The sequence below is a fragment of the Plasmodium gaboni genome, chromosome 3 (assembly GCF_001602025.1).
Source record: "Plasmodium gaboni strain SY75 chromosome 3, whole genome shotgun sequence".
NCBI lineage: Eukaryota > Apicomplexa > Aconoidasida > Haemosporida > Plasmodiidae > Plasmodium > Plasmodium gaboni.
Genome location: NC_031483.1, coordinates 392,199 through 404,698, shown reverse-complemented (window position 1 = coordinate 404,698; position 12,500 = coordinate 392,199). Strand labels below are relative to the sequence as shown.

The 12,500-nt window shown below is 18.7% G+C and overlaps 4 protein-coding genes across 4 annotated transcripts; 2 read left to right on the top strand and 2 right to left on the bottom strand.

Annotated features, from left to right (window-relative positions):
• Window positions 1-874: 874 nt before the first annotated feature.
• PGSY75_0312200 (TPR domain containing protein) lies at window positions 875-4,468 on the top strand (the record flags this gene model as incomplete). The annotated part of the gene is made up of 1 exon (XM_018783977.1): window positions 875-4,468. One exon carries the CDS (start codon window positions 875-877, stop codon window positions 4,466-4,468), a length of 3,594 nt encoding a protein of 1,197 aa, XP_018643560.1.
• Window positions 4,469-4,850: 382 nt separating this feature from the next.
• PGSY75_0312100 (putative E3 ubiquitin-protein ligase) lies at window positions 4,851-7,448 on the bottom strand (the record flags this gene model as incomplete). The annotated part of the gene is made up of 1 exon (XM_018783976.1): window positions 4,851-7,448. The coding sequence occupies one exon, from the start codon at window positions 7,446-7,448 to the stop codon at window positions 4,851-4,853; it is 2,598 nt and encodes an 865-aa protein (XP_018643559.1).
• A 707-nt stretch (window positions 7,449-8,155) lies between these two features.
• On the bottom strand, window positions 8,156-8,939 carry PGSY75_0312000 (hypothetical protein; the record flags this gene model as incomplete). Its single annotated transcript, XM_018783975.1, has 4 exons — window positions 8,156-8,283; window positions 8,414-8,550; window positions 8,702-8,843; window positions 8,936-8,939. The coding sequence occupies 4 exons, from the start codon at window positions 8,937-8,939 to the stop codon at window positions 8,156-8,158; spliced, it is 411 nt and encodes a 136-aa protein (XP_018643558.1).
• A 634-nt stretch (window positions 8,940-9,573) lies between these two features.
• Window positions 9,574-11,817, top strand: PGSY75_0311900 (hypothetical protein; the record flags this gene model as incomplete). The annotated part of the gene is made up of 1 exon (XM_018783974.1): window positions 9,574-11,817. One exon carries the CDS (start codon window positions 9,574-9,576, stop codon window positions 11,815-11,817), a length of 2,244 nt encoding a protein of 747 aa, XP_018643557.1.
• Window positions 11,818-12,500: the final 683 nt, after the last annotated feature.

Below are 12,500 nucleotides of genomic sequence, written 5' to 3'. Positions count from 1 at the left end.
AAAATATACTGTGCATTAAACGTTATATATATATATATATAATATATATAAATATATATATATAAAATAATATAAATGAATAATATATTATATATATATATATATATATATATATATATATATAAAATAATATAAATGAATAATATATTATATATATATATATATATATATAAATATTATATATATTATAGAGAGAATATTAAAAAAAAAAAAAAAGAAAAAAAATACATGTGAAATTCAACATGTTAAAATATATTAGAGTATGTATTTATTCAAATCTTATAATATATTAATAAAATAAATTATCATAAAAAAAAAAAATACAAAATAATAATAATAATTAATATTACTGTAATGATGCACATATTATATATTATATTATATGTCCACCTTGATATATAAGATTATCATAATATATATATATAATATATATATATATTTATTTATTTATTAAATATGCCATAATTTATCCTTTTAAGAATTAAAAAAATGTAGAATAGCTTTTACATAAATTGTAATTAAATATATGTTTTTAATCTTTCTTATATATATATATATATATATATATTTTATTTCCTTGTCTATCTAGTTCTTTTTTTTTTTTATCCCCCACATAATTATTATATAATTAAATCAATAAAAAAAAAATATATATATATATATAATATATATTATATATATTATACTACTTATCATCTTTTTAATTTTTATTTTTTTATATTGCAATAATGCATTCTATTTGTAGATATAAATAAATCCTTGATTTTTTTACCTGATTAATATATATATATACATATATATTATATCTGATATTATTAAGACATATATATATATATATATATATAATATATATTTCCGTTTATGGGTCTAAATAATGATAACTGCAGGGGAGGGGAATAAATATGAACTACCAAAAGATGAAGACATAGAAGATTTTTTACAAAGAGTAGAAGATGTAAGCAATAAAATTAACGGATTGATAAAAGGGACCATAAGTGTTGAAGAAGTAGATAAAGAAGAGAAGAAGTTATGGTTAGAAAAAAGAATAAAAGAAATTAAAGAAGAAGAAAAAAAAGAATATGAAAAGAAAAGATTTCTTATGGGTATAGAAGGAAAAGGTAATGAAGATAATTATTTATTTTTTTGTTCTTTTTGTTTTGTTCTATATAATTATGATTTAACTAATTGTGCACGATGTAATAAAAAAGTTATAAGCAAAGAACAAAGGAAAAAAGATATAAATGATAAAATACAAAAATATAAAATATTAAAAAATAAAAGAAATATAAGAAGAAATAGATGGAATACATATTTAAAAGAACAAGAAAAAAATAAAATAATATATAAAAATTCAATTAATTATGAAAAATGGAATCATTATGAACCAAGTACTGATTCATTTGATGAAGATGAAAAAAATTTATGTCTTCCAAGAAACAATGAACAATTCAAAATATTAGAAACTAAATTAAATCAAGATCTACAAAAAAAAAAAGATAGACAACAAGTTGCATATTCTATGAAAATAAAAGGAAATGAATATTTTAAACAAAAAAAATATATACATGCTATTGAATGTTATGAAAATGGATTAGATTTATGTAAAGATTATTTAGATTTATATGTTAATATAGCTCTATGCCAAATTAAAATATATCAATATGAAAATGCTATAATTAATTGTAATCATGTTATTCAATATTATGATACATTCAAAACAGATCTCAAAATTAATCTATCTATTATATTTAAAGGTTATGCAAGAAAAGCTCTAGCGCTTTTTAAATTATTTCAATTTAAAGATTCATCAATAAATTTTAATCTAGCTTCACAATTTAATAAAAATGACCAACAGGTCAATGAATATATAAACAAATGCAAACATATTTTAAATGATCAAGTTAAGTCGAACTATGGTCACAACAATGCAGAATATATGCCATATGGTAATCCGTCTCATCAGAAATTAAAGAATGCGCAAAATGAAAAGGAAGAAAAAAATATAAAAAATATACAAATGGTGGAAAACATAAAAAATATACAAATGGTGGAAAAAATAAAAAATGTAAAACACAATAATAATGACTCAAAAATTTATTTACCGCCCAATTCAAATAATGAAGAAAATTCTTTACTCTCATACAATTTAAAAAATCCAGACATAAACAAAAAAATCATGTTGCAATTGTCAAAAAAGGATATGAATAAAGAACCAAACCTTTTTAACATGTATTTAAAAAGAATTAAAAAGAAAATAAAAAAAGACGAAATAGCAAAATTAATATTCTGCTCTCATACATATGATTTAGAAAATGATGATGATTCTAATAATCCGAAGCACTCACCAAAAAAAAGAAAATACATAACTATGTTATCTTTCTTTGTTGACAAAATTAATGATATATTATTTGATATAAAAAGAAAATCACAATCTTATGATTCCTTATTCAATACACAAAATATAAATAATAAAATTTTTAAAATAAACAAATATGTTAAAAAAGGTATATATTTAATTATTGATATCTTAATATTCATACTTGAAAATCATTTTTATTATTCAGATTTTTGCTTGAACGCTATCACACCCATTTTTACTTTTTACTTTTTAAGAAATGTAAAAGTATCCAAGTGCCTCCATCTTTTATATTCTATAATATCTAATAATAATGAAGGAAAACAAATGGTCTGTCATATGTTACAAGATAAACATATCATTTTAAAAGAACTATTTAATAGAATTAATAATTTTATACTACATGAAAGAAATACTTATACATATGAAAAAATTAAAATATACGAAAATTTAAAAAGTCATATATTGACATGTACATATGTGAAAAAACACCTGAACGTTCAGGAAATAAATGAATTAGCTAGCCAAAAGTTAGAAATTATGAAAGAAAATGAGTATAAAAATATGGAAGAATTGGAGAAGTTCATAAAAGTTAATGAGAAAATAAAAATTGGTAAGAATACAATAAATTATAAAGAGATGAAGAAAATTAATAATGATATAAAATATGATGATAGTTATGTATTAGATGGAGATGAAAAAAGGAAGGAAATAATAATGAATGTTTTGAAAGATATTATGTCTATTGATGTGATCAAAAAGGAAGATGAAAATGAAAGTATATCAAAAAAAGAAAAATCAAAATTATCATTATGTTATAATATTAATGATATAGAAAAAGAGTTAGAAATGTATAAACAAAATAATAAGAAGAATTTGTATGAGGAAAAAAATGAATGCTTGAGTTTGTTTGGATTTTTATCATATTTAATTGTATTTCCAAACATTTTGAATATTATTGAAAAATGTTGTATGAAAAATATGATAAATATAATAATTTATATAAATGAAAAAATGTATGATTATAAAAATATGGAATGTAACTATATATTATTTTTATTAAATTTTGTAAGTCACATTAGAGTTCGTTCTTTTATATTGACATGTTCTATGTCAAATATGTTTTATTATATAGAGAAGAATGAAAATGATAATATAATGAAGAATATATTATGCGTACTTTATAATTTAACTATAACATGGCTAAACGAAATAGATAACAAGAATTTTGTTGTTTTATTATATTATGGAGATATAAAAGGAAGTACGTTTCATAAATTAATTGATGGTATGGAATCAAAAGATAATTATGTGTGTGAATTATCTATGATACTTTTATCTAGATTTTATTTATACATGTATTGTTTTAATGATAAAATAAAAGTACAAAAAAATGAAAAAGACAACGAAAATAAACAAAATGATGTGATAGAACAGGTGCCTTTAATATTTAATCATGATGATATAGATATTAAACATTTGTATGATAAAAAGATAGAAAAAAAGAAAAAAAATGAAAGTTTAATGAATAAATTAAAAGAAAAAATAAAAAAAGAATATGAAAAATTATATAAACTTGATAATATATCATTTTTATATTTAAAAAGAAATATTATGAATTTTTTATCAATAGTAAATATACAAAATGATTTTCTAATAATAAATGCATGTATAAAGCTTGTATATAATATATCAATATATACAAATTTTATCTTTAAAAATATATATGATCTACAAAATAAAGATGTAAATTACTTTAAACAATTAATAAGTCACATCTCTTCTATCCTTTTAGATATTAAACTGGATGAAAAAGAAAAAAGAGACAACAAATCAGTATATGTATTAATAAATAATATTATCATGTTTTTTATACAATGTTTAAAATTTATTTGTATACATAACATGCATGAAGATGAATCTATATATATCATAAAAACAATTCAAACCATTATTCCATATGCTATTAAAATTTCAAATAGTCATGAGAAAAAATTAAATAAAAATATTTCCATGTTCTTATCATATTGTTTTGTAAATAAGGATTTAAAAAAAATAATACTAGAGCTAAACAATAATGATATAAGAAAAGTCGAATACTTATTAAAATGAAACATATAAATAAATATATATAAATATAAATATATATATATATATATATATATATATATATATATATATATTTATTTATTTATTTATTTATTTATTATGTTACCTACAAGGGGAATAAAAAAATATATAATACAAAAAAATTAAATAATTTATATTCAGATGATAAATAATGTGTGGATTAAATGTAATACACAAAAAAATAAATACATATATATAACATTATAATGAAAAAAAAAAAAAAAAAAAATTTTATTTTTTTATTTTTTTATTTTAATTTTTTATTTTATTTTATTTTATTTTATTTTTATTTTAATTTTTTTATTTTTTTTTATTTTTCGGGTTTTTCCCCCCAAATTGATGATCATCTACCCTCTCAATTATTTCACGAAAAATTCGGGAGGGGACCACGACAAGTTGGGCACTCCAGTTTGATATCCATCCACTGTTGCAAACACTTCTCATGAAATATATGATAGCATGGAGTTACACAATATTTGTTTGGTTTTAATATAATATCATACATGCATATAACACATTCTGGTATTCCTGCTTCAAAATTGACATCTATAGTTTTATAATAGTTATGAACATGTGGTAATAGATCTATATTAACAAAATATCTAGGTCCATAAATTCTTTGTAAGAACATATAGATTAATTGTATGAATATAATAAAAATTATAAGTATGCTAAACATGACATTAGATGTATCTATAAGTTGAGAGAATGTATCTAACTCGAAAATATTATGTGGATATAAATAAATATAGATAGGTAAATATAAACGACATAAAGATAACATAGAAACAAATTTAATATCTATGGAATTTCTTTGTCCTCTCCATATATCTAATAATATTTGTGGTAACCAACATAAATATAATATTAATAAGATATATGGAAATATAGGGAATACATAATAAAATATAAGAATTAATAAAAAAATACTACCATAATAATATTTATATAATTTACTTAATTTCCTTTGCATGTACTCCCATCCTTCATTTATTTCATGCTGATGATTAGCTTTCCATACAATAAGGACATATCTAACTTCCATTATAGTAAATAATAAAAATTTTAATAATATCATTAAAATAAAATGTATTAATAATAATTTTGATAATAATATTTCATATAAAATTAATAAGGATTCAAAAATATCTATAAGAGAATTTAAACATATGGATATTAAAGAAATTCTCGATGCTCCTGGAATGGACCCACTCGTTCCTATTTGACTCCAGAATAAGCTTATTTCTATAATAGATTTTATATTAAATATAACTGAGAAATTCAAAACTTTTCTTGATATATATTTTTTATCAATGTCTATACCTTCAAAGGAAATGAGTAAATTACAGTTGTTGGAATATATATATCCATCATAATGTGTATTGGTAGCACGATTGTCATCATCATTAAAATGGACATGGTTATCATCATTAAAATGGACATGGTTATCATCATTCAAATGGACATGGTTATCTTTATTAATATAAACATTGTTATCTTTATTAATATAAACATTGTTATCTTTATTAATATAAACATGGTTATCCTCATTATTATTTGTAGTAGTGCTTTTACTATTAACCATATTGGAAGCATATCCATTTTCAATGTTATCTTTAAGCATACTACCATTTTCTTGATTTACATCTTTTAAAGTGACATAAGATATTTCTTTATTATTTTCTTTCAAATCTTTTAATTTGGATTGATTCTTTATAATTTCTTGATTTATATTTCCGAGTTCATGTGCATGTAAAATATTTTCCTTGTCGATATAATGTGTATGATAATATTTTTGTATATTATCGATGTAATTTTTATAAAGTTTGATATATTCATTTTGTAAATAATTTTTATAATATTCTTGTTCATCTAGGATATATCCTTTGAGAGAGTATAGATAGGATTCATCAACTTCTCTTAGAGATACTGATTCGTATTTATTAATATACTGATTAATATTTATGGTGTAATTACAAAGGCAATTATCATTTAGTCCAATATTATTATTACTATATATATTTGTATATCCATATTTATATGTATCATTCTTTTTATTTATATCATTTTTTATTTGACAAAATGTTGAGATGTTATAACCTTGACCATTAAAAATATATCTATTTTCTTTATTTATATTTATGCCATTAAATCCTATATATTTATATTGCTTAGGAATATCATTTCGTATGGATATATTATCATTATTATTTTTATTATCATAAGGATTAAAATAAAAAAATATATAAGACTTTGTAACATTATTAAGTGCTAATTTTAAGGTAACCAATTTAGCTTCTAGCGTTCCATGAGAAATCTGCTCATTTTTATTTTTTGTTTTTTTTTTATAATTTATATTTTCTATATCTTTATGTTTGTCTTCTTCAATCATATCAAACATGATATCTTCTTTTATGTTATTGTTCTTATTTTTTATTTTATAAACTCCTTTAAAATGTAAGCATTGTATTAATATATTATCTAACATATCGTTCATAACCTTATCATTTTCTTCTTTTTTTAAGAACTCATCATCATTAAAGCTATCATTATAAATGTAATCACTGTCTCTATATTTAAAAGGAGGATCGTTATCAGAATTATTATTATAACTACTATGATTATTAATATTGATATGATTGTTATTATGAATACTTTTACTTTTACTGTTACTATTATTATTATTATTATTACTATTACTACTATTACTATTACTATTATTATTATTGTTGTTGTTTGCTGTGCTTGAAAATGTATGTGCAGTATTATTATCAGCACTCATAATCATAATAAAAAATAAGGAAAGGAAAAAAAGAAATAAACATAATACATTGCATGAATCACCACCCTCGTTACTTATTTCGTTGTTATACAAAAAAATATTATTCCTATCTTCATTCCTATCTTCATTTCTATCTTCATTTTCATTATCATCTCTGGCATTTTCTATATTCTCACTCATAGTTTTTTTTGAACATACAACATAACAGGTAGGTAAAATTATTAACGTGATTTTATATATTATTCATATAATAAAAAATATATTATTTTATGGCATACACGGAAATATATACATATAAATAAATAAATAAATATATATATATATATATATGTTTTACTCTTAAAAATATAAATCCTTGTGGATCTTTTTATATTTTATAGTTTTATAAAAAGTATAATATTATAAAAATATATATACATACACATAGATATTTATGTATGTTTAGGTTTTTTTTTTTTTTTTTACTCTCAAGAAAAATTAAAATAAAATAATAAAAATAGCAATACTAAAAAGAAAAAATTATTCTTTTAGAGGTGTCCTTTATATAATATTAAAAAGATATATATTATATATATATTATATGTTTTTTTTTTTTTTTTTTTTTTTTATATTAAATAAATATAAATATATATAAATATATATAATATATATATTCAATACTTTAATATAAAAACAATTTGAACGTGAATTAATTTTTGTGACATATAATATTCAAAAAAATATATTCCTTTCCAACAAAAAAAAAAAAAATATAAAATAAAATAAAAAAATATAAAAAATATAAGAATATATATATATATATATATTTATATATATTTATATATATATATATTTTTTTTTTTTTTCCATATTATTAAAATAAAAAGTATATTTCTTTATTGAAGAAATCATAATTTTCTGAGTAACCTTTTTTGTTTATTCCTTTTTAAGGGGACACCTAAAATTGTCTCTAGTTTTTTTATTTCACTTATGGATGGTGTTATTTTTCCTTTTTCTATGGCATAAATGTATTTACCTAGATGGATAAAAGAAAATACAAAAAAAAAAAAAAAATATATATATATATATATATATATATATATATGTTGATCAATATGTTCTTCGTTCTTTCTTCTTTCTTCTTTCTTCTTTTTTTTTTTTTTTACCTTCATCCTGTGAATTTTTAAAAATTTGCTGAGGATTTTCTTTACTTTTTGGTTTTCCATCATAATAAAAATCAGACCCCCAAAAATTTCTCCTCAGGCACTTACTGAGTGTTGCTGCTCTTAAAAATCTCGATTGCCTTATCAAAATGAAATAATACATAATACAAAAATATATATATATATATATATATATATATATATATATATAACAATTTATATTATATTCCATTTTTTATTTATTATTTATTATTTATTATTTATTATTTATTATTTCTCTTTTGTGTTTACCTGGCAAAGGCTATAAATCTTCCTATGTGTTCAAAATGAGAAAACTTAACTCCTTTATTTAATCTTACTTGTAGACGACTTCCTATCCTTAGATGGCAGTGGCCCCACCACAATTTGCTTCTACGATTAAAAAATGATTTACCTACACAGAAATATAACACACATATATTTATATATATATGTGTAATTATTCACATTTTTATTTTATTTGTACTGTATAAAGTAATGACATACCCATTAATAAAAGAAAAAAAAAATATATATATACAAAAATATATATATATACAAAAATATATATATATATATATATAATATATATTTTTTTATATATGTTATTTTTTCTTTTTTCCTAGTCCTCTTTAATGTCAAAAATGACAAAAAAAAAAATTCAAAAGGAACGTATAAATACAAAATGTGAAATAATTTTCTTGATACATCTAAAAGGTAGGAAAATGAAAATGTAATAATAATACGTCATATGTTTTTTTTTTTTTTTTTTTTTTATTTTGTAATAAAAAGAAATTATAATGATAAAATAATTTTTTTTTTTTTTTTTTTTTTTCTCCATATTGATAATATATATATTTATATATATATATATATATATATTTATTTATATATATACATAGATACATTATATATATTATACAATTTCCATATTGAAGAAAAAAAAAATTTATTAATTTATAAATTTAATAATTTATATATTTAATAATTTATATATTTATTAATTTGCACATAAAATACATATCTATTTGTATATATCTTATTATTATTATATATATATATATATTTTTTTTTTTTTTTGTTATTATCTTTTATTTGAACTTATGTTGTTTTTTTTATCGAATGGCAACTAGCTGAACGTAAGGATGTTAAAACATATTTACCTTAGAATTGTGAATGTACAGAAAAATTTAAATAAAAAAATAAATGAATACAATGTGAGTAATATAAATGAAGAAGGTATGAACATGAATCACATTTCGATTTTAAGCAGAAAGGAAAATCTTTTATTGAAGAAGAACGAAAATGTATACAATAAAAATTATAATAATATAAATAATATGGAAATGAAACATATATCTGAAAAGAAGGAAAATATTATAAAGAATAATTATTCTAATGAAATATTTAATGTAGAAAATTTTTATGTAGATATATCTAAAAATAAAATGACAAAAGGGGTAGGTCAAAATGAATATGATGTAATAAATAAATTAAATAAGTGTAATATAAATGATTCACCTGATAATATAAATAAAGATACACATAGTAATAATATACATAATATGTGTAATATATCTAATATGTGTAATATATCTAATATGTGTAATATATCTAATATGTGTAATAATTCATCTGATATATCTATTCAGAATACATTCAAACAAAGAGGAGATAATATAAATACACATAAAATACATAATAACTTACATTTTATTCTTCATTATTCAAGTTATCAAATCATTAAAAGTTTAAATGCACCATATAATTATATTAATAATAAAGATTATTTTATGTCCCTTTCACTAATATGTAATCAGCTAGCCATTAATAAATATGAAAATAAAAACTATTGGTATATTTTAAGCACAAAATTAACATCAATTTTAAAAGAAAAAAATATTCATCAGAATTTTCATATTCGATGGCTAGCTCTCATTTTAAATTCATATGCTAAAATAAATTTTGTTAATAGAAACTTTTTAAAAGGTTGCTCAGAATATATACAACATAATTATAAAATAATGTCCAGTGAAAATAAAAAGGATTATATAATTCATAGTTTTGATATATCTCAAATTGTCAATTCATATACTAGATTAAATTATATAGATGAAAAATTATTTTGGTACTTGAAAAAATATATAGATGAACAAATTGACGATATGAGTTATCAATCTATAAGTAATATATGTAATGCATATTCTAAATTATTAAATATAGAAAAATATGAAAATATGTTTTTTAAATTGGGTATGAGAATAAGAGATAATATAAAACAGTTTAAACCTCAAGAACTGGCAAATATATTAAATTCGTATTCAAAGTTTTATAATATATATATGAACAACAATATACATGTCAACAATAATGTCGATTACAAAGATCATTTAAGTGATAGTAATTATTTAAGTTCTAATTTTTTAAAAAAGAAAAAAAAGACATTTCCTTTTTTTGATATATTCAATAAAGCCATATCATATATTCTGTGCAACTATCATAAATTTATGCCAATCGAAATTACTATGATTATTAATTCCTATTCGAAATGCAATATTTATAATAATAATTTATTTTGTTATTTATATAATTATATTAAAAAAAATATACATAATTTCCATCCTACTGAATTATGTATATTATGTAATGCATATGCTAATTTTAATAAACGAGAAAATAAAATATTTGATATGATAAGAAATATATTGATGACAAATAATAATATTAATAAATTAGAAGATGGTAATACTGCTATGTTATTACATGCATATGCTAAATTATTAATAAGAGATGAAGAATTTATTTTGTATTTACTAAAAAATAAAAAACATGTTATACAATATTTAGATTCAAGAAATTTAACTTTATTTTATGTATCATTAATAAAATTAAATATACATATACCTATATATATATATAATATATTTAAATATTATATAAAAAAAAAATTAACAACATTTACAGATTTAGCTCTTATTTCTATATTATATTCATCATCAACTATGTATCCTCAATATTATTTTGATATTCATTTTATTTCTCGTATTCTATTCTTATTAAACAAAAGAAAAGCAAACAGTAAATCCTTTTGTCATCAAATGCATGTCTCACTATTTGTGATACACTCATTATTTAATTTATATATTTTTTCTTTACCATTCTTATCTTGTATTTATCAACTATTAAATGTAGTCTATGATCATATTAACAAACATAATTATTATGATATTAACAAGTCAAATATACAAAAAAGAATATATCCCTTCCTTCCAAAAAATAATGTGCATATTCAGTCTGAAGTTAATATAGGTCCCTTCATTGTCGACTTTTTATTATTGCATAGATATAACCATGCTCAATATATATATATTCACAGATCATACAAATGAAGAAGGAGCACAAAAATGGGTAACTTACATGATATTTTTTTTGTACCATTTTAATATATATATATATATATATATATATATTTATTTATTTATTTATTTTTTTTTTTTTTTTGTGTTCAATTTTTTATGTGTATATAAATTAAAAAAGAAAGCATTTTTAAAAGCATATCCAACACGTTTATATATATGTATGTGTGTATTTTTTTTTGTGATGGAATATAATATCTTTATATGTATCTTCATTTAATTTTAAAAATTTGTTTAAACTTATTGTTTTTTTTTTTTTATTATGCATAATTGAATTGAATTGAATTGAATTAAATAAAAAAAAAAAAAAAAAAAAAAAAAAAAAAAAAAAAAAAAATATTTATATTTTTTTTTTTTTTTTTTTTTTTTTTTTTTTTTTTTTTTTTTTTTTTTTTTTTTTTTTTTTTTTTTTTTTTTTTTTTTTTTTTTTTTTTTTTTTTTTTTTTTTTTCTTCTTTTTTTTTACCTTGATTACATATATATATTGTTTTTTCAAGAGCTACGATTTTAATAAGGTAATATTCAAAAAAATGAAAATACAAAAAAAAAAAAAAAAAAAAAAAAAATATATATAAATATATTATATATATATATATATATATATATATATATATATATATAATTATATATGTATGATTTATTTTCTTTTTATGTATA